The sequence below is a fragment of the Pleurodeles waltl genome, chromosome 9, assembly GCF_031143425.1.
Source record: "Pleurodeles waltl isolate 20211129_DDA chromosome 9, aPleWal1.hap1.20221129, whole genome shotgun sequence".
NCBI classification, from domain to species: Eukaryota; Metazoa; Chordata; class Amphibia; order Caudata; family Salamandridae; genus Pleurodeles; species Pleurodeles waltl.
In genome coordinates this window covers 994,348,033-994,371,670 of record NC_090448.1, presented here as the reverse complement: position 1 = coordinate 994,371,670, position 23,638 = coordinate 994,348,033, and the positions used below count along the sequence as shown (strand labels likewise).

The 23,638-nt window shown below is 45.1% G+C and overlaps 1 protein-coding gene across 12 annotated transcripts in view; it reads right to left on the bottom strand.

Annotated features, from left to right (window-relative positions):
* Nucleotides 1-23,638, bottom strand: part of KTN1 (kinectin 1) — a 653,615-nt gene that overhangs the window by 338,590 nt on the left and 291,387 nt on the right. For all 12 annotated transcript variants that reach the window (XM_069208520.1, XM_069208523.1, XM_069208524.1 and 9 more), the window contains exons 18-19: nucleotides 12,362-12,396; nucleotides 12,089-12,179 (exon numbers count right to left, since the gene is read on the bottom strand). In XM_069208520.1, coding sequence (XP_069064621.1) covers nucleotides 12,089-12,179; nucleotides 12,362-12,396 — 126 coding nt within the window. The remainder of the gene's footprint in view (nucleotides 1-12,088; nucleotides 12,180-12,361; nucleotides 12,397-23,638) is intronic.

Here is a 23,638-nt window from a genome sequence, read left to right as displayed (position 1 = left end):
ACTTGATTCGCAATCTTTGACATAAGATGAACAGATGCCCCTGGAAGCATCTGACTGGTTAGTCCAGCTGGGGGAAGTCCCAAACCCCATGACAGGTGGGTCACTGCAGCAAGTGGCCAACTTCCTTGCTGGGTTACTTTAAGGCCCTCCTATAGGTGGGACCCTCGACTTATCTGCAAGACTTTAGGAACTGTCTTTAAGTTTCCTCTGCAAGACACTTCTGCAACCTGGACACCAGAACTGCTGCTGTTGTTGGCGGGAACCAACAGCAAGACTGTAACCTTTAGGAGGGTTCCTACTGCAACTTTGTTTCCAAGTTCTGCAAAGACTTCGCCACCGCGTGGCGGTGCATCCTCCAGAGACACAGGGACTCTGCACTTAGGAAAGCAAAAAGGAATCTCCCTTGGAGTGAAGGAGTATCTCTCCTCCATCCGCAGGCACCTCAATGAGGACCTTATCCCGCTTTTCAAAAGAATCTCCTAGGCTCTGGTGAAGACAGCCCAGACAGACAGGGAAGCATTACAAGTTTCACTCAAAAGCCAAGCCACCATAATCGCAAACAACCAATTGGTCCATGAAACAGCCATCCAAAGACTCATGGACACAATAGCACATACCAGGGTACACCCTTAAGTCCCTAGTTCTGTACTACAGAAACACCAGGAAGGGGAAGATTCTGAAGGCTTCTTTACTAATTTTGAAATGGTGGCCGGCCCCATGAATTGGCCCCAGGAAAGGTGGGGACAATACATAGCTCCACTACTTACCAGTACACTACAAGTGGCATATCAAGCCTTAAACCCCGCAGGTGTCACACCGTATGGGGAGATTAAGAAGGCTATACTGGAAAGAGTCGGCTTGGACTCTGAACACTAGCGGTTGAAATTCTGCAAAAACACAATGGAACGCAGGTCTCTGTTTTATAGGGTGCAGGACCAAGGCCTAAAATGGTTACGTCTTACCGAATACACGAAGGAAGAAATAGTCCAAGCCATATTGTTAGAATAGTTCCCGGGAAGCATTTCCCGTTAGCATGCGCAATTGCATTACACAACACCCGGATGTTACGGTCCGGTCCCTCAAGCCACTGAGTTAGCAAACGCCTTTCATAGGGCCCCGGAATTCAGTGACTCCTATGAAGGGAGGAACTCAAACCCAGAAGTGGCCCCTTCCTCTCTGAAACCCAGTTATCAACCACCACAGGAAGGACACTTACCCCTGTGCTACCCCCACTAGAGAACCCAACCAGAGCCCACAGTGTTTTAACTGTGCTGAATGGGGCCACATCACCCAGAATTGTCCACATAAAATATTTTATTTTTCTATACCCCAGATACCACCCTCCCTGTTTTCCTTCCGCACCTCCCTCGTCCCAGTGGGTTTTCTCTGGGTCCTCTGAGAAGGGTCCTAAACCTAGAAAACTCCAACCGCAACTTCCCCATGTTATCCTATGGACACTGACCCGGGATTACAACTCTGCACACAGGCGACTGGGCAATCCTACCTACTTACCTTTGGTGTTTTAGTACTTCACATTCCTAAGGGTCCTTGGGTGATAGTGTGGGTTGGGAGTGATTCTCGCATTCCATTTTTTTGTATACAGTTTGTCAAAATACCCCCCACTCCCAAGGGGCCCATGTTATTTTATGCCTGTTGCTAAGCATATTTTTGTAGGTTCATCTCTCTGGTTAGGAGATTATACAAAAGTTAGTTCTGGAGTGTGTTATAATGAATAGTACATATTTTTCCAACACTGGTGTGGATCTTTCCATTGTGTACTTCACTGACTGACCTGTATGACATTTGCAACCATTTTACATCCTCCTGGATATGCCTTAGCTGCTCTTGACAGCTACCCCTATGAGAGCTTTGGTTATCTAGAACCACCTACACTATCACTAAGGGTTGGTGAGATTCAGTACAGGGTGCCTTACCTATAGGTGTACACCCTATACTGAGCCAGCCTCCTTCACTTGCAATAACTCCTCCTCCTTCCCTGACGCGCCAGCTTCCGTCTTTGTTCACTGTTTTTCTCCGGCAGAGGTGGAAAACCACACCCCCAAGTCCACTTTCTTGGATCCTACAGCGTCTTCCTTAAAGGGGCCAGCCTGTGAAGAGAAGTGTGACTTTGCAGGTATCCAAGTCACCCGATCACAGTTGGTCAGGTAATCTTAGAAATGCAGAGATAGCAGACAAATAACCTTTGATTGTGTCCAAGGGTAAACAAGAGGACACTGGAAAGGGGGGAATCAACAGACTTGTCTGTGCACCACGCCACAAGTCTGGTACATCGACAGTCACATACTGCTTTGGTGAAGGGACGCCTGGCTGCCCAGATAACGTTACACACTTCGGGCAGAAGGTCAAAGCTTTAAACCGCTACCGCTCAACTTCCACACAAAAAAGCAGAGACTGGACAGGTTCTGGTGGAGAACCCTCCCATGCTGCTGCGACAAAAGATCCTCCCGAAGGGGCAGTCTGATTGGAGCATCAATGGGCATGCTCAATAGCTCAGGATACCAGACTCTTCGTGCAAAGTCCAGTCCAGAGTCACAAGGATTACTTGGGCTTGGTCGTTCTTATTCTTCTTGAGAACTCTGGGCAGAAGTTGTATGGGCTAGAAGGTGTACAAGAGGCCTGAGCTCTACTCAAGATAAAAAGTGTTGCAGAGCGAGTGCCGCTTTGGAAACTCCAACGTGCAAAGCTGCTGACACTGCGCTTTTGATGTAGAGGCAAACAGATCTAACCAAGGCGCTCCTCACTGCTGAAAGCGACCCTGCACCACCTCCAGATGGAGATGCCATTCGTGATCGACCATGAGAAACAAAGGGGTACTACCCAAAAAAAAACTACTATACCTCGGTAAAGTAAAGCAAAAATAGGAAAAATGGTACAATAGTAGGAAACAATATATACACTTTACTTTTGTGATCGACCAGGCATTGTCCGCTGAGTTTGTCCACTCTAACGTTCAGAGAGTCCGCCAAGTGTTGAACCACCAGGCAAATGCCCTGATGTCCCAGCCATGTCCAGAGACGAAAAACCTCCTGACAAAGGGTCCACGACCCTACCCCGTCCTTGTTGCAGTACCACATGGCGGTTGTGTTGTGCCTGAACACCTGAATTACTTTCCCATTGAGAGACAGAAGGAATTCTTTCAATGCCAGTCTGATCACCCAGAGCATAAAAAGATGGACTCCACCCGAGACCAGACCCCTTTGATCTCTGACTCTCCGATGTGGCACCTTCATCCCAGGAGTAACGCATCTATCACTACTGTCAGATCTGGTTGGGGAAGGGAGTGGGATCTGCCGCTGACCCAATCGCAGTTGAGAGCAACCACTGCAGTTCTTGCACAGTTCCCTCTGAGATCTGGACCATGTTGAAGAAATTCCCCTGATGTTGCACCCACTGGAACTTCAGGGTCCCAGTGCAGAGGCCGCATATGCCATCTGGCATGCATCACCAGCAGGATGCAGGAGGCCATGAGGCCCAGCAGCCTCAGTCTCACCAAAATCCAAGATAGAGTCTGAAACATCAGTATCTTAGCCAGAATATCCTGGACTCGCCGTTCGGGAGAATAAGCCTGAAAATGCACCATGTCCAGAACAGCTCAGATGAAAGGGAGCGTCTGAGAGGGACTTAGTTGTGACTTCGGCATGTTTATAGTGGCACCCAGCAAATGCAAGAGGTCTGCCATAGTCTGGAGGTGGGAGATGACAGCCTGGGGTGAGCCAGCCTTCAAAAGTCAGTCATCGAGGTAGGGGAAGACTAAAACCCCGACCTGTGCAGATGAGCTGCGACCACCGCCATCACCCTAGTGAACACCCGAGGGGCGCTGGCAAGGCGAAAGGGGAACACAGTAAACTGAAAAGGCTTGTGGCCTACAGTGAACTGCAACTAACGTCTGTGGCCAGGCAGGATGAGAATATGGAAATACGCATCCTGCAAGTCCAACAGTACTATCCAGTCACCTGAGCCAGAGTGAGCATTTTGAATTTCTCTTTCCTGAGGAAGAGGTTGAGGGATCGAAGGTCTAAGATAGGGCAAAGGTCCTTGTCCTTTTTAGGCACCAGAAAGCAGCGGGAATAACAACCACGACCTATTTCTGTCACAGGAATCCTCAATATGGCTGCTTTTGCCAAGTGAGCCATAACCTCCTCACAGAGAAGTGCCAGGTGATCCTCCACCATTGGATTGTAGGATGGTGGCATGGATGGAGGAGTATCCTCAAAGTGGGAGGGAGTAGCCCCTTTGGACTATTTGCAAAATTCACCTGTCTGGCGTGATGGACTGCCAGCGGGGCAGGTGATGGTGAATCCTGGCTCCTACTAGTCCCTGGCGGGGAAGCATCAGACTAGGAAGGTTTGGAGGCCGCTGCAGGTGGGGGGGTAGACTGGCTAGACTGCTGGCTCCCTGATCCATGCGGACATTGGATACCACGTCCCCGGCCATGCAGAGGCTGGGAAGCACAGTGGTTGGAGGGGAATGGACATGGTTGGACACACCTTCTGTAGCCATGAAAGAGGTGAAAGGCAAACTGAGTGGGATGAGGGGCAGCCGCGAGGCCCAAGGACCTGGCCGTAGCCCAGGACTCCTTAAAGTGCTCGAGTGCAGAGTCTGCTTCATCTCTCAAGAGAAATGTGCCATCTGTGGACATGTCCATAAGAGTGGATTGGACATCCCTTGAAAGGCCAGATGTCATTAACCAGGCGTGTAATCTCAAGCCCACCGTCAATGCAACCAATCTGCCTAGTAAGTCGGCCATATCCAGCCCACATCGTATTGTGAACTTCGCTGTGTCTCACGAGCCAGCAACAGCTTGAGAGAAAATGGCCCAGGCCTCCTCCAGGAACTGTGGCAGTACCTGTGCAACCATGTCCCATAAAATATAGGTCTAATGGCCCAAAAGGCATGCGGTGCTCACAAACTGCAAAGCCAGGCTGGAGGAAGAACACATCTTCTTAAGCTGATTCAGCGTCTTGGATTCACATTGCGGAGGTCCTGAAGAGAATACGTCCGGGGACGTGGAGACTTGGATAACCAAGCTCTCAGGGGTTTGGTGTTGCTCAGGAACACTTGGTCATGTGGAGCGGGTCTATGGCGGCAGGCGCACTGGAACCGTCATCGAGGAAAGTTGAGGTGGTACGACGGACGCCAGTTCAGATCCAGGAACGGATCCTTGAGTGGCCCCCAGGCCAAAGCTATCTGTGCAGAACCAGAGGGGTGTCCTGACAACCGTGTGGGCCCCGCAGATGGTCTTGGTGGAGTTGGACTGCCCAAATATGAGACACATACCCCATAAAACTCACTGAGTTGGGAAGGGGTCGCTCCGGCTCTAGAAAACTCAGGGAGACGTGAAGTTAACCCAGACACAGGCTCAGAGGACAGAGGCCTGGAACGACTACGCTCCTTTTCCCTCACCTTGTCAGTCGACAGACAAGTTGAAGTCAAAGAACGCTTGCTCTTCTTTGACTTCTTTTTGTACCTTGATTTACCTGAATGTCCTGAAGATTTGGAGTGGGCGATGAAGAATGGGGGCTCTGCAACCATTCTCAGGACCTTCCTCTTGCCTGAGATTGGGAGCAACAGGAACCCAAGCCGTAATGAGCTTTAGGGATTGCTCCCTCAAACATTTCGTATTCATGGGCCAGTGCTCGGAGTACGACTTTGGGTCGCGGTCGCGTTCCAGACACCACAAGCACACAAAGTGCAGATCCATCACAGACATCACCTGATGACAGGATCCCGAGTGCTTGAACCCAGTCTTACATGATGACATCTTGATGCACCAGTAGTATCAAAACTCAAAAAATCCTTAACAAAATGTCGAAAAAGACCAGTCAAAAGTGACTGAGGGGTAGCTCTTCTTCGGATCTGCACTGACTGGTGCAGAAAGAAATTAAAAGATGTTCACACACCGGGGTGGCACCTATATATGTCCCGCGATGGGCACGGAGAAATAACGAGTACTGTTCCGGAGGTCCATATTTTTTCCGGAGCCTCGATGGAGATGATTTGGCTGCAGCCGGTGTGAGGAAGAGTTCCTTTGCCGGTTCCAACAGGCTTGGACTCGGGTAAGAGAGGTCTCTACGCCACTCATTGGTGAAGAGTCTCAAACACCACAGACGTTGATGGTGTCAGGGCAGACAAAGGAATATTCAATTCTGAAGCTTACAAGCACCTCATAAAAGGGGGGATGTCATAGATCGGAGAGACTCTTCGTTGGGGACAGTCAGACAAAGTAGGAGAATATCTTCCGGCACTGGAGGAGGAAGTCAAATAAGTCTATCTGCACTGTGACCTTATCCTTGATCTAGACCTGAATGTATGACAGCAGTGGTGTGAATGCTGGGAAGATCTTGTATCTTGTTTTGACGTCAATGCTCTCAACGTTGACCTGGAACAACATTGTTTTTGCTGGTGGCTTCTCTTTTTGGATGTCCCATGCTTCAAGCCCTCATAGAAAGGTAGAAGAGCCCTGGTGGAGGACTAGCCCTCTCCTCACTGCCTTGACGTCCCACCTTCAGACTACACTTGCTGCTGCCTGCGTCGCTCCCTTTCTCTCAGGGTGCTCCTGGAAAAGTTCCTGCAGTGTGAACATTTGTCAGGAATGTGATTTTCAGAAAAGCTGATGATGCAGTCGTCATGAGGGTCTGACCCGGCCTACTTTCTTCCACATGCAGGGCACTTGTCAAATAAAGATGGCATTTTATTTGACTAAGAATTTTAAGAACACTGGAACAGATGAAATCCGTCGAGTGAAACAGCTGTCAAAAATGTAAATGGTAAGATTTTTGAAAAATATCCGCCAAAAAGGATGAGTTCAGTGCTTCAAAATCCTGTCACTAGGAGCTGAAAAAGAAACTGATGTAACTGCCACCTGCTGGGCATGATGGGATATTGGTAGGCTCAGGGAACTTAAAAACACAGACGCTTTTTTCACATCTACATAATGACATCCCATAGGGCTACACTGTCCTCTCTTCCTTCATCTGTCTCTTTTAAAAAAAGGGTTTTTGAAAGAGATTTAAACCGTCAAATAGGACAATTCCAGTTAATCTGTCTGTTTTTATATATTGTATTACCCTTTTTTTAAATACATTCTGAAGCAATTGGCCTTACTTATGGGCTGCAAAAACATATCTTAAAATGTTTCTCCAGGCCTTACTGAAGAAAGATAAAGATTTACACTTAAGAAGACATATTTCCAAGAAGTGCTCCAGGATCCCTGCATGTGGTTGGGACTATTCAGTGCTTATGAATATCAATGGGGATCGCCTGAGAGAGTAGTGGAATCTGGTGAGTGACAGTTGGTGCAGAAGCCAGCTTGTTTGAAGAATCAAGGCATGGTTAAAGGGCAATAAAGTGATCAGTGGGAGTGGAGGTAGGCTGGAGGTGTGATTTGGCTTTGCCCCCCATGCAAAAAACAGCCCAATTACTTCCACAGCCTTGCATAGGACTACAGTAAAAAAAAAAAAAAAAGCCATTTCCTCTGAAGGAAGCTCAGAGGGCAGCCCAAATCCATCATATGAAGTGTATCTCAATAGCATTCTGCAGGGCTTAAGTAGTCACCTGCATCTCTATTTATGGAGGGAGAGGCTACCTGCCTCGCTAGTGTCTTAGTCATTCCAATAGATCTTTGACGGTATCTAAATTGGACCTCAATCAAATCAGAAAAGAAAAGTTCTCCTAATCTGCAATAGTACTCATGATGAGGTAGGGCCTGTAGGATGCCTCTTCCATTAACTATTCTGTAAGCTGTTTAGAGATGAAGACGATAGACTTGGTCTTCAAAAAAACGTATCAGTCCATGAGATGAATCAGAAGTCAGCACCTCTACAACGGAGGGTGGAGCTGGCACCAAAGGCAGGATGACAGACCTTGTTCGAAGAATGTAGCGTGAACAGCACCAAAACAAGGTCTGAGGGTGCTGGAAGAGGATACATATAGGCCCGGTCTGGCGTTACTGTCACAGAGCTACTCAAATGCCACACAAATTCTCCATTCCCACAGGTAGATTAGAAACAACAGGGAAGAACATTTTTGAAAGAACACAAGAAGCGCATGGGTGAAAACCGTGATTTGCCCTTATTCAGCACCAGGGGGTGGGAAAGCTGTGAGTCTTTCTTCTAACTTCTGTTCTAAGTCGGTGCCAAATTGATACCCACAGACTGCGGTTCTGAAGTGGAAATCAAAGCCAGGTTTGGTGAGCATAACTGCTGGCTGGATGATCTACCTCTAGATTTATACAAATGTTGCAAGACCAAGGGTTTTCATCAGCAGCTCCATCTAAGCGACCTCCTGAGCGACTTTCTTGGAAATGGCTCCCTTGGAGAAAATATCAGTTGACGGCAAATGAAGGTAGGGTCTGGTTCAGTAACTACAAATGGAGCAGCAGGGTTCCATCAACTTTACTCTGATGCCTAAAACACTGCACATTGTATACTTTCAGGAAGTTCCAGGGAGTGCAATTCCAGATCCATGCCCTAAGATGCAGATGAAGAGGAAATGACTTCACTGCACCGAGGTGGCACCTTGTGCAGTTCTGTGATGTATGTCTGGGCAGAGCCCAGTGAATTCCTGAGCTATCTGAGAAATCTGCCTGCAGGTAAAAGTATCAATAATAACATATCCCTTACTCCAATGGCTAAAGTTAATGCATACATGCAAATATAGCATAGTAACCAGATTTTAAATGAAAACACAGTAGCAGAACCTATGGAGATCTAAGTGACTGCAGTTTGCATTGGATAATTAATCAACCATCTATTATGTCCTTGCAATAAGACACCCATGAGTTTATAATATACAATAATTTTCAGCTAAGTGTTTCCATTCCTGTTTTAAGGATAACGCACAATACAATAATATTTCCTTGGCTGGTAGAGTATATTCAGAGTATAATATAGTAATCAGATTATCTGTCTTAAATTGTATAGAACAGCTCTGGTGCAAGACAAGAGTGGCAGGACTTGCAAAAAGATTCATGCTATTGTTGATGAACGCCACATGCCTCAACATTCACCTAAAGCTTTAGCCTTAGAAGAACATTAAGGCACATCTTTCTAGGCTATCAGGCTAAAATCATGGTGTAGGAAGGTACCCTCTTTCTTGGCCTGGTTACCCCCTTTTTCTGCCTGTTGTCAGTATGTTTGACTGTGTCGACTGGGTTCCTACTAACCAGGTCTCCAGTAGTTTTGCTCTCTCCTCTAAATTGTACCCTTTTCTTCCCACAATTGGCATACTGGTCCCCCCCATGTAAGTCCTTAGTATATGGTACCAAGGTACCCAGAGCATTGGGGTTTCAGGGGATCCCTATGGGCTGCAGTAGTTATTCTGCCAACCATAGGGAGCCCATGCAAAGGGTTCTGCAGGCCTGCCATTGCAGCCTGCGTGAAACGGGTGCATGAACCTATTTTCATTACAGGTCACTACACCAGGTCATAAGTCACCCCTATGATAGGCCCTCAGCCCAGATGGCAGGCTGCAGGGACCTGTGCATGAGGGCACCCCTGCACTAGCAGAGGTGCCCCCACAAAACCCAAATCCATTTTCCTCGACTTTGTGAGAGCGGGGACGCCATTTTATGCGTATACGGGACACAGTCCAACTACATAGTGGTAACTCTGAACCTGGGCATGTTTGGTATCAAACATGTCGGAATAATGCCCCAATACTGTTGCAAGTATTGGAAGTATGATTCCATGCACTCTGGGGGCTCCTTAGAGGACCCCCAGCATTGCTACCACCAGTCTAAAAGGGTTTTCTGGGCAGCCCAGCTGCTGCCACCCCTCAGACAGGTTTCTGCCCTCCTGCTGCTTGATCTGATCAAGCCCAGGAAGGCAGAACAAAGGATTTCCTTTGGGAGAGGGAGATAACACCCTCTCCCTTTGGAAATAGGTGTGACTGGCTTGGGAGGGGTAGCCTCCCCAAGCCACTGGTTTGCTTTGAAGGGCACATTTGGTGCCTTCCATGCATAAACCTGCTCACACCGGTTCATGGACCCCCCAAATCCCTGCTCTGGCGCGAAACGGGACAATGGAATGTGGAGTGACCATTCGAATGTCCATCACCAGACCAGGGGTGGTGCCTTAAGCTCCTCCAGAGGGTCCGTGGGTTCTGCCTTCTTGTTTCCAAGGTTGGCAGGGAAATCTGGGAGTGTGAGAGTGGCCAGGCATGGGATGTCAGAGCCCCCGCCTGATAGGTACTTACCTGGTTAGGTGACCAATTCCCCTTTCAGGACTATTTAGGGTCTGTCTCTTGGGTGGGCCCTCAGATTCAGCTTGCAAGATTCTAGCAGGACTCCTCTGCAACTTCGACTTCTGGCCACTGGAACCTCGACTGGACCCTCCAGGAACCAACAACACTGCTACAACTAGTAAGACTCCTGCCATCTTTGAAACATTTCCCCACTGGTGCATCCTCAGAAGAATGTAACTCTTCAACCTGCACAAGAAGAAGGAATCTCCCTTGGAGTGAAGGACTCAACCGCAGGCACCTACTACAAGCAACAACCGGCTGCGTGGCTCTCCCCTCATCTTAAGCTGCGTGGATCCTGCATCACAGGTGGTGGTCCGGAGTAGTCCTCTTGGTCCTCTCTGCCAGCTGTCCAACTTTGGTGGAGGCAAACCTTTTCCTTCCCAAGGAGGACAGTACCTCTATGCACCACGTCTCTTGTAGCTGTCAAGGCTTGTTTGCCTCTCCTCCAAGGGATCTTTAGGTAACTTGTAGCTCCAGCCCCCAGCACTCCATCCTGCAAAGCACAGCCTCCTGCGTGGTTCTCCTGCGGCATGGGATCATCTTTTGTAGTGCTGTGTGGGCTTCTTCTGCAACTCCTGTGAGACTCCTGTGGGACTCCTGTGGGTGCTGCCTCTGCTCCTCTGGACTCTGTTATGCTGAGGGTCCCCTGTGACTCCCCCTCCTGAGTTAAGTCTTACTGGGCCTTGCTGGTCCCGGGCAGCACCTCTTTTCCACTAACCAAAGGTTTACCTTTGCCAAGGCATGTTGGTGGAATTCCTCCACCAATACCAGTCTGCAATCTTCCTTCCAGCATTGGACATCATCTGCATCCAGCAGGAACTCTCCTCCGGCTCCAGGGCTGCAGTGCTGACCTGTTCTTCATCACCACTGACCAACTCCTGCAACTACAGCTGGGTGGGTAGTACGTCCTACTTCTCCTGGACTCCATTGTGACTCTTGGATTTGGTCCCCTCTCTCCACAGGCCTTCTTTCTTCAGGAATCCACTGCTGGTTTTCTGTCAGCCGTCTCTGGTGTCTTCTTTTGCTTCTTTTCCTCCTTTTGAGTGGTTTGTAAAAAATCCAGTGTTTTACTCCTGCACTCCTGGTCGCTGGGGGGATACTGTGGTACTTACCTCTGGTTTTCTAGTACTCCCAGCTCCCCTCTACACATTTTACTTACCTAGGTGGGGGTACCTTATTCGCATTTCATATTTTTTTTTAGAATATGGTTTGTGCTCCCCCTGGGTCACTATTGGTTATTGCTATTTCACTGTCGTCTAACCTTTTTTATGCCTGTTTCTGATTACTAGTATTTTGGGGTGATTTTGTGATTTGTTACAAAATAAAGTACCTTTATTTTTTTTTTTTTACAACTGAGTGTTTTCTTTTATGTGGTTAAGTGTTGTGTGACTACAGAGCTTTGCATGTCTCCTAGATAAGCCTTGGCAGCTCATCCACAGCTACCGCTAGAAAGCCTAGCTTCTAGACACTGCCTACACTTCACTAAGAGGGGGATACCTGGACCTGGTATAAATTGTAAGTACCATAGGTACCCACCACACATAGCAGCTTCCTACATATGGCAAGCCACCTGGAATGATAATTGCTATATAAACAAAGGTTTGGTATCATTCAAAATAGAATTTTACCAGTGTACACCCTGCAGATGCATGTTGGCAGTCCAGAAGTACTTCCAGATTCAGGGACTATTTTATTTGTGTAATTGTTTTGATAACTGCTTTTATATGCCGAAGGCAAACACTCATTATGTACTACGGCTCATACCTTGAAATTTGAAACAGAAAGTCTGACAGGAAAGAAATATTGCAAAAAGTATAAATAATACCTTCAATTCATCCTCTTTATTGGCCACTTGTATAAGACCAGCTTCAAGTAGCTCTTCAACAGTTTTCAATTTTTCATCTTTTTCTTGTATACTAAAAAAAATAAACAGTAAAATGACTCAAATGATATTCTCAATATAAAAACTACACAGACTGTAGTAATCCAAAAAAACAGGAAATCACTTTACATGACTGCTGAAAACACAGATGCCCTTTTTCCTTACCATCACCGGCATGCCCTTAAAACTGTTATAACAATGTTTTGGCACTATTACCTTCGCTCCATCTGTTCAACCAAATCGCGATTACCCTGAAAAATAATAAGATATAAATGAAGTAAAATACAGTACTAAATGCAAATACTATAAAATACAGTATGGTGGTGTTTTTTCTTTGTATCAATGGTTTGTCCTATATTTGTACCTACTTCACTTGATGGTGATATGATCCATATAGAATGTTCATGGTTGAAGAGAAGCGTGATGGCAGTTACAGAGCTGAAACCCTACTGCTCTGCCATGGCTGGAATTTTTCCATTACATTATAGAATTTTCCTAATTTATCTAAGTCTTAAGGACTTGTGTCTTCCTATTAGGATTGTACATTGGTGACGAGTGGCTTCTGGATCTGCCTGTTCCTGGAGAAATGTCAGCACTTTTGAAAAATTCAGTAGAATTCTTCTGGAGTTCCTAAGACCCTGAGTTTTCTGATACTACTTACACTGCATGTGCAACAAAGCTACTTTTGCTCTGGCATCCTTTTGTCAATCATTATGGACTGTAATTCAACATCCTTGACCTCAAGGATATTTTATTTAATCTTGATGCAACGGGGAATTTTGAGAATATGGCCTTCACCATTTATCAGCATTCCTGGCATGCTTTCTCTGGGATTGTATTTTCTATAGCCGGTACCTATCCTCCCGGCTTGAGCATTTCCTCAGTCTCCTGCATGTGCACTCAACAGTATACAAAGATACAGATTTAAGCACGGATTCGAGCTCCACCTCCCTCCTCTGCTCAACCATGATACTTCTAAGGCCATTCACAAGCACAATTTGTCCCCCACTCCTTGGCTCGAGTTTCTCCATTACATTAAAAGATTTTCCTAATTTATCCTCATCTTATGGACTCCTTTCTTCTTATTCGTATTTTATACACATTTTATGATGGATTGTTATTTTAGAATCACAAATCAACTACTTAATTGTCCCAGGAGCGTCAGAGCTACAGACTGTTAGCTATCACAAGATAATCAGACTGTCAGTATTATCAAAGGAATAGCTTTCTAACAAAAGAAGTGTAGTGTGAGCTGTTGTTGCTCCCAGGGCACAGAATGGGTGGGCGGCGCGTGGAGAAGCAGGGGAGAGGGAAATAAACAATTTTTTATTTTTATTTTAAACCCCACTTACCTGCACGCCGCCGCGCTGCTTCGCTCCTCCTTCTCCTCTGCTGCAGACACAGGCTCCCTGCCTGCCCTGCAGCAAATCCTGACGCTTCTCAGTGCAGCATCAGGATTGGCTGGCCAGCCAGGGCGCGCCCAGGTTGACTGGGAGCCTCTGCATGCTCTCTCCAGCCCGGCAACTGTGTTGCCGGAAGAGAGCCTACTGCACGTGTTTGGCCGGCCGGAGACAGCCGACCAAACACACATGCGCTCTTAGGGAGAGTGCTGCTCGTCAAACCCATACTCCTCCCCCACGTCACGCCTCTTTACAAGAAAACAATCATCAACACAGTTTATTATCGTTTTCTTGTAAAGGTTTTGCAGCTGCTGCTGCTGGCAGGGGGCAACGCTTCTCCACCCTAACAGACGAGCTGCCCCTGAGCTTAAGTTAAAAGACATTTTATACTCAAATGAAATTTTTAAACAATGTAGGTCATTTTGCCCAGCCAGCCTTTATAATAGTATAAAGCTTTCTACTTCCTGTGGATTAAGTCACTAACCCTGCATGTGAACTCTTATTAGACAAAGGGCACTGTCCTTATATCTACGTTTGAGGCAATAACTTCAGTTACTCACATAAATAAATAATTCAAGTATACTTCGTACAAGCTTATGAACCTCACAAGAGCGGATGCACCTATTTAGAAGGTTTAAGGGCTTCTGGGCTGAAGAGACTTCTTCCTTTTGCCAAAATAATGATATAACTGTATTCCGTCAAGGGAGACAGTCTTCTGAACACATGGATGAGCTTCACTTAACAGATTGTCAGGTACTGCTGGGGCGTTGATTGGGTGGTTTTGAGGGAGACGTACATTTTTACAAACTATTTTGCAACATGACAAAATTAAAATGAGTAGTATTTCATCAGAGATGTTCAGAAAAGAACAAGACTGATGTGCGCCCCCTTCACTGCTCCATTTGTACAGGCAATGGAACCCATGACAGTGAATATGACAAAACAATATTACAATATTAGGATAGTCATGATTGGTGAATATATACCTTAAGACACTTTATTTGAAGGGGCAACAGAAGGCTAGCAGCATTTAATGGTGTCTCTGATGAAAAGCTGGGAAACCTAAAGGAAGGACACTGAGTCCAAGATCCTTCAAATTGGCCTAAACACCTCAGAAAAAAAGGTACGGAAAGAGATGTGAGACATCTATGGCCACGTATAGGCAGGAAACTGGGAGCTCTAAAACGTCCACTTTATCACTCAAATCACAATCAGTCAATCATAGATACATAGTAAGCGCACAAAGGCTATAATTTTGCAGATGAGTTGCACAGTAACCTGGAAGAAAAAAGGTACTCAAAACAATCAGCAAAGAGAAGCTGATGCTATTGTATTTGAAAGTCAAATACTCAGGCAATTATGAATCTTATGTAGTGTAGATAGTACCAGAGTTAGAGAAGTGTATATATAAAATTTAGACTAGAAACTCCACTGTTGATATCTCATGTCACAAAATTGTCCATGACTAAAACCTGTGTTTTATACTTGAAAATGTGAAATAGGTAGATGGTGGAGAATAATTCATTTTATGTTGCTCTGTCCCAAATCTCTGTCGCCAAGGAAACAGGTTCTCCAACCCTTATTTTGAACATATAAAATAAACTCCAGTTCACTGACCCAGGCCTGTGCCTACAGATTGACCTATATATTTCTTCTGGAGGCATCTTATATTTTGTCTGCCTGAAAACTAACAATATACCAATTTAAAGCTTTTATTTACTTTGAACAAATGTTCTTTGTGTTTTTTGAACAATTGTTTAACTGATTGGATTATTCTTATCTATTTATGAATGGCTTATTAGCTGAAACAAATAAATTGATTGATTGAAACAAGTTATTTATCTGAAACTGCAGTTCTCCGGCATTGGTGTCTCATAGATTCATATGCTTGAATTCCTGCTCCCCGTTGTTGAGCTGGGAGTCCCATAGTAACACTATAAGCAGTAAGGCCTACATTCCCTTTAAAATACACTAAAAGATCTTTAGTAACCCCTTCAAATCTTTATAAATGACTTACAGTTCAAACAGTGAGGTGAATGCACAATAATCTCAGCCCCCTACCTCCTTTGAGGTGGTCATGCCTTGGATTTTCAAAGCAAAAGTGCGAAAGGATAACTTAGCCTCGAACTGCATAGGGTGGATGGTTGTCTGTGATTCTATGAAATATACCAACACTGGAAAACTGGAGTTAAAGGTTAGTAACTTCTTTGTTCTCCAGCATTGGCTCTTTCATAGATTCACATGCTTGTATCAGAATAGCAAGCAGGGTTCAGTGGTCAGTATGCATATCATTAGCAATATTTTGGAACACTGATATTAATAACATTGACTAAATTTAACAGAAGAAGGAAGCAGGATGAGGCTTAGCTTAGAAAAACAGATTACGGAGGACCGTCTAGCCCACAGCTGAATCTCTGCATGATTCAATGTCTAGGCAGTGATATTTCACAAATGTGAAGACTAGTTCTCGTTGCCACTCTACAGATATCAGTTAGTGGAACTCCAGCATTCGAGGTGTCAGTTGGAGAGCACTTCTTGTGTAATGAATTGTAAACAGATGTCTTCAGTGGACAACCAGCATAAAAAAATGATAGAATTGCACAGTAGAAGTTATCGAACTTGCTATCCTCTCTGCTCTACTCAGAAATATGCTGCATTTTTTGAAAGTGGCAAAACACTGCAAACAATTGGTCCAACTTCCTGAATGTTTTTGCTCGGTAAATAATAACATTTTAAACATTGCTAAATCTTCATAGAATGAAGAGTTCTCTCAACCATTGTCAAAAGATTCTGGAAGCAAGACTTAAGAAAGCCAGATTCATTGAGATGAGTCAGTTGTTAGCTTTGGGATAGGTTTCGTATTTTTTTTGCAAAATAACCCTACTCTTTTGGAATAACAAAAATGGCGCATTAATAGTGAATGCTTGTACTTTCCCCTTACTTTCATGATTGCTGTCAAGATTAACAAGTGTGTTTTCCATGTTGCATATTTATGGTCTGCTTTAATAGAAGAATGTTTTAATCCAAATTTTTCAAACAGCAACATGTGAGGGAGTACTAGATAGAGCTCTGAAGTTAGAGGGGGCAAACCTTTGGATTGTCATCAAATGCAGAACTTCTTGCACTTGGCGTGGTAACTGTTTACAATTTAAGGTTTACCTGGTTTGAGGTAGGAACGCACAGCAGTCGTAAGGGATACCTATAATGGGGAATTCTATGTATTTAGGATCCATACTGCCAATCTGAAGGATCCTGGATCGTGATGAATAATATGGCTATCCTCTCTGGAAAGATGATCCTGACAGCTAACCAGGCAAATGCTGGAAGGGTCTGATAGATGCAGAAGATTGGTGAGCGAAAACTTTCAAGAGCATTCAGTGGTACGAGAATCATTTTGCACTGTTGACACTTGAATTTCACGATGATCTGCTGCATCAGGGTACCAGTGGAATGGCATACGTAAAGGCTTAGACCATAACATCGAAAGTACCTCTCTTACTGACTCAGTGTAAAAATAACTGCCATATTTCACGTTGAGCTGTTGCAAACAAAATGCAATGCTGGCTGCTCATGCTGAAGAAAGATCCCTTTACCAGGTTTTGGCTCAGCTTCCAATCGTGAGATAAGTCTGCTGCCCTCAAGAATGAATCCACCCATGAATTGTTCACTTCTGCCAAAGGTTTTGCTGTCAGAGAAATGTAATGACTGATCGCCCAATGCCAGAGATGCAGAGACTATCCTTAAAGAGCTAGGGATTTATTACTGCCCTGTTTGTGTTTGTTTATATAAAACATAGCAGTGTATTGATTTTCTGACCAGCACCTAAGAGGTGCCCCATATTGGACAGAAAGACTGAAAACATTGTCTGACAGCTTTGAGCAGTACAGCATCTTTGTGAAAATGCTACTCCATCTCCAATCAATGGCCTTTAGCTTTCGGTTTTTGTATGTGAGCTCCGTAACCATCTAAAGAAGTAGAAGTTGGTTGATAAAAATGAATTGGCTCTGACAGGATGAATAAGTCCACTATCACGCTGGAAAGTAACTTCCATCATTACAGTAGGGTTTTTGATGTAAAGCAGAAGAAATCCACCTCGGAAACAGTTAAACGTCTTTATTAGCCAAGAACCTCAATCGTGGTGGTCTCTCTCCCAAGGTCAGCAAGCAACTGCCGAGAGAGGGAACGCCTCGCCCAACATTCCACAATCACATTCCAATACAAGTTTGTCTCGAGGCCTACATTACAGGGAAACCTCAAGACGCATTACAACACACCTCTCTCCGTTAATAATACATAAGTGAATAACAGAAGGAAGAAACACAGAAAAATTAAAGACAATTAAATCATTCAAAACAAAAGTATTAGGCCCCAAACAAGAAAAATAAATAAAAACAAAATGTGAAAAAGAGAAAAGTGATTATGACACAAAATCATTTAAAAATGCAGGTGGTCTCCGAGTCTAGTAGACCTAGCACTAGTAGACCTTGCACTCACAAAACTAGGAGTTGGACTCATAGCATCAATACCCGGAACTGAAATACCATCACCACTACCACCACTTTCCTGATCCCTCACATCGCACAACTGTCCCCTGACACCAGCCTGCCCCACTTCATCATCTCTCATCAACATATATCCACTACAGCCATCACACACTACACTCTTTCCTTCATCCCATACAGAAGCAAACTTAGCAACCCTCCTCAGATTCCAGCGTTGACCATTAGAAAGCAAAACATGCCACTTGTGGACCTCCTGAACTCGGATGGCCCTAAAATTTGGACACACCTCTCTTTACTTCCCCGATTTAACCATCACCCAGTCACCTGGTTTAATTCTCAAGTCGTTTCGCTCAGTTTTGTCTCCACACACAGACTTGTTTGTTGAATCGCCATAGGAAACATCACACCCCGTTACCAATTTCTCCATCCACAAGGGTTTCATCCTACTAATGGGTTTCCTGCCCCTCATGACCACAAACTGTATCTTTCCAGTACACAGGTGCTCTGTGGTACGATATGCCCAGACAAGTTCTGAAATTTCACGCTCTACATCTAAATTGTTAACCTTTGCTAACTATAACCCTCCTTTAATCATACTATTCGCCCGTTCCACAATACCATTTGCACGAGGATTGTACAGAGCAGTATGCGCATGTCTTACACCACATGACTCTAAAAACTCCTTCATTTCTCTAGACGTCAACTTTGTGCCATTATTGGTGATAAGCACTTCAGGAAAGCCTTCCTCAGTGAAAATATCCTGCAACTCACTTATGGTTGCCGATGTAGTGACTTCAGACATATATTTGACGATCAACCATTTAGAATAAACATCCACCATGACAAGCGCAAAATTCTTGCCCCTTCCTGTCCCTGATTGAGGTCCAATAAAGTCCAAACACTATGCCATGGCTTGCCCGGATCATTTATACTTCCACCCTCTGACTGTGCCCCAACTTTCAAACGCTTTTCACTATGTATACACTCAGCACATCTCAACCCAATTTGCTATATCGCTGTCCATGCCAGGCCACCAAAACTCCATCCTAAGCCTTTTTTTGTGAATGTTTGCCCCAAATGCCCTTCATGAGCAATGTCAAACAATTTTTTTCTTACACCAGCTGGTGGAACAATCTTATCACCACGAAGAACCATTCTGCCATTTACTTCTGAGAGCTCTTCCAATACTTTACCGTAGGGCCGCACCAACACAGGAAGAGTGTTCTCTCTCCTTCCCCCTTTTCTTATAAGGTCTATAACATTCTTCAGCACATTATCGCCTTCCATTGCTGAATGCCACTCACTCTCATTCACAATTCCCCCACTCCAATGAGTAACCTCACACACAGATGCAACAGCACCTTCCTGTTCACTTTCTAGAACATTGTCCTCATCCACCAAATGCCAATCAAGGGCTAATCGTGACAGGCAATCAGCCTGTACACTTCTCCAACCTGGAATAAATTCATTTTTATAGTTGTATTCTTGCAAACGTGAAGCCAGTCTGGCTAATCTTGCTGATCCCTTGCCAGTTCCACCAGGCAACAGAATTTTCAAAAGAGATTTGTGATCAGTGCGTAGAGTGATACTACAACCTCAAATGTACATGCAAAAATATTACACACCCCAAACTGCAGCCAACACCTCCTGTTTGATGACCACATAATGTCTCTCAGTAGCTTTCAATGTCCGTGAAGCAAAAGCAATTGTCTTTTCAATGGAACCATGCATCTGAGACATAACAGCCCCTATACCCGTAGCACTTGCGTCTACCGTTATTGATCGTACTCTTCTTGGTATCGAACGGTGTTAAAATGTCAGCATTGCACACGGCCTCTTTGATTTGTTGAAAGGATTGTTGCTTTCAACAAATCCTCGTCGCCAAAATGAAGTAAAGCAGAAGAAATCCACCTTGGAAACAGGTAAACGTCTTTATTAGCCGAGAACCTCAATCGTGGTGCTCTCTCTCCCAAGGCCAGCAAGCAACTGCCGAGAGAGGGAACGCCTCGACCAACATTCCACAATCACATTCCAATACAAGTTTGTCTAGAAGCCTACATTACAGGGAAACCTCGAGACGCATTACAACAGTTTTCAATCTGGCTGTATCGTACCTTGACTCTCAAAAGATTCTGACACCTAAAGACACTGGACCTGTATGGTGAGCAATCAATGGGAAGCAGGACAACAATCTCGGGAAGGGGAATTCTAACGTGTAAAGAACTGTTGTCTTCCCCCGTATACAAGACACCAAGGATTGTGACTTCAGAACCCTTTCCTTGGAAGGGAGAGCTTTCCAACGGGTATTTCTAAAGTCTTTTCTAGAAACTGAATGTGTTTGGAGGGAGTCGTGTGCTGGGCATGAGATCAACAGCTTAGAACAGAATCATAAATGCATCTGTGGCTGACTTTGTAACCTGTAAAGTCTTGACATTTATTTGTCAACCATCCAAGTAAGGGAAGATTTGGTGCCATCTTCACCACAAACGCTGTTACAGTGACCAGACACTTTGAAGAAATCCTTTGTGCCACTTTGAGACTGAATGGTAGTACTCAGAATTGATACTGGTACAAGTTTCTTAAACACACACAGGTACTTGTGGTGTTAGGGGTGTATAAGAATATAAAAATACACATCCTGCCGATCCCACGACGTCATGTATTTGCCCTCTTGCCGAAGGACTATTGTATTTTATTTAGTTGTCAGAGGTTCAAAATGTGTCTCCATTCTCAAAACCTTTTCTGAATAGGAACAAATAGAGTAAAAAAAAAAAAAAAACACAGTATTTCGCTGGGATTTGGAGTGTGCCTTAACACCCTCTTAGTCATCGTGGAAAGAATCTCTTGTTCCAGTGAGCACAGATATTTATGGGAAGTCTTCCGGGGCAGATAGGTGGAGGTTTTTAGAAATAATTGAATATATTTATCCATCACGGACCAGGCCTCAGACAAGCCCACCCAGGGTTATTAATGCCCACCACTCACAGTGGAAGAAGCGTTGACATGTGTATACTTGTAGTGGTAGTGGTCAGAAAGCCCGTTGCAGTGCAAGGTAGTATTCAATGAGCAGTGCTGTGCTTCCTTCATCACTACTGAGACTGCAGGGGTGACCTAGCAGGTATGCTAATGTTTTATCATGTGCCCTACATTTTGTGTCCAGACAAGTCACTATGACAGGGCACCATGGCAGTATCTTTACTCGTTACTTCCAAATAAAGTCTATAAAGGGAAGCAGCTTCAATGGACCTGCCCGGAGAACCTTTGAAATGATGCAAAAATCAGCCAGCCTCTGGAACTGTAAATGGCAACTAAAATCTATTGAAGGATCTCTCCATAAGTGAGTGGAAAGGACCAATGCCATTTGGCAGGGAGTCTGCAGGCAACAGGGTTAGGTTTTATGTGGTTAATGCAACCTAACCACACCACGTCAGGCTGATCCTGAGTGTTTATATCTAGCTTTGATCGACATTCAATGTATAAGTATCCTATGGAGGTGAAAGCATAGGAACCGTGTCTGATTGAGGTGGTGGTACCTACTGTGGCATAGGTGTGGAACATGGCCTTCAGAAAGAAGCTCGAGTATCAGACATCATCTGATGCAACTCACTGATGAAATTTGCCAAGAGCCTCATCATAGGCTGGGCGCCATATTAGTTCATTATTAGGGTGGCCAAATTTCCACTGTGTCGCATCATCACCTTCGTCCTCATAATATTTTTAAGGTTGCTGTTCCTGTTGCTGCTCCTGAGGCACTCTTTGCCCATACTGTTTTTTGTATCTGACATGCAGTTTAAAAGGGCTAGTGGCTGCCCAAACGCATCCTGCAACTTCCCCTTCAGTGCCAACAAGTTTCTCCACTGGCCGAGGAGAAAATTTTACTCGCTGCTTCAGAGGCATCAAAGGTGCAGTAGATGGTTTTACAGCTGGCTTGGCCTACTAACCAGATGCCGTCATTGACAAAACTATCAGAAATGTGCCCGTCATTATACTTGATGGGGCTAGGAGTTGGCATTTTCAACAGCAGAGTAGATGAGCTGGTCATCAACGGAGGCATTTAAGTGTTATCTATGTTAGGCATGGACTGTATTTGTCGATAATGGCTTCTGAGTTGGAAGGTAAAAACAGGTTGAGCAGTCGATGGTGACTTTGCTGTGGTGCCATAGGTGCTTGTCGTTGGTGACTTTGTCGGCAGTGCCTTTGTCTAAGAGGCTTTGGAACTCTTTTTCCACAAGTGACTGGAAGCTTTTCTGGGTGATTCACCAGAGGTAGATGCTTATGGATTTTCAGATCTCGCACATTCAGATTTTTACCTTCCTGTGTTGCTTGACGGGTGTCTCTCGCTCTGGTATAACTGGGGAGCCAGAGAGGGTGGGGAGACTCCTCACCTGGAGGCACCGGAGCAGTTGATTCTCACATTTATTTGTGCTTTTGTGGAGAAAGTGCAACAAAACTTGAAAACTTTGTTCTGGTATCTGTGGTAGACAGCAGGTGCAATCACTGTGGGATCATCATCATAAAGTCTCTTCTTGCCACAAGAAGCACAGTGTCTAGAGAAAGCACTCTTGGATTCTGCCATTCTCAGAGGAAAAAAGAAAATTCAAGTAAATTATCACCCATGAACGGTAGCTTTGCAAGAGAAATGTTCTAGGTCGAAATATCCAGCAGAAGTTAGGCAGAAACTGAAAGATGTGAGAAAATACGTTTGAGCAGATCTCTGAACAGGGACTCACTTCCACATAACATGTGGTTGACAATCTGGAGATATGGTGGCCTCTGAGGAAGTGGTGATCAATGTGCCTTCACCTCACTGGCTGAAATATGGGTTGTTTGTAATGATATGAAGAAGTTAATAAAGTGTAAGGAAATGCCTCCTTGGCATGGTTACCCCGTGACTTTTTGCCTTTGCTGATGCCAAGTTATGATTTGAAAGTGTGCTGAGGCCTGCTAATCAAGCCCCAGCACCAGTGTTCTTTCCCTAGCCTGTACCTTTGTTTCCACAATTGGCACACCCTGGCATCCAGGTAAGTCCCTTGTAACTGGTACCCCTGGTACCAAGGGCCCTGATGCCAGGGAAGGTCTCTAAGGGCTGCAGCATATCTTATGCCACCCTGGGGACCCCTCACTGCTTGCCAGCTAGTGTGTGCTAGTGGGGATAAAAAGACTTAGTCGACATGGCACTTCCCTCAGGGTGCCATGACAACCTCTCACTGCCTACAGGTATAGATAAGTGACCCCTCTAGCAGGCCTTACAGCCCTAAGGCAGGGTGCACTATACCATAGGTGAGGGCATAAGTGCATGAGCACTATGCCCCTACAGTGTCTAAGCAAAACCTTAGACATTGTAAGTGCAGGGTAGCCATAAGAGTATATGGTCTGGGAGTCTGTCATGCACGAACTCCACAGCACCATAATGGCTATACTGAAAACTGTGAAGTTTGGTATCAAACTTCTCAGCACAATAAATGCACCCTGATGCCAGTGTAGATTTTATTGTAACATACACCCCAGAGGGCACCTTAGAGGTGCCCCCTGAAACCTTAACCGACTATCCGTGTAGGCTGACTGGTTTTAGCAGCCTGCCACACACCAGA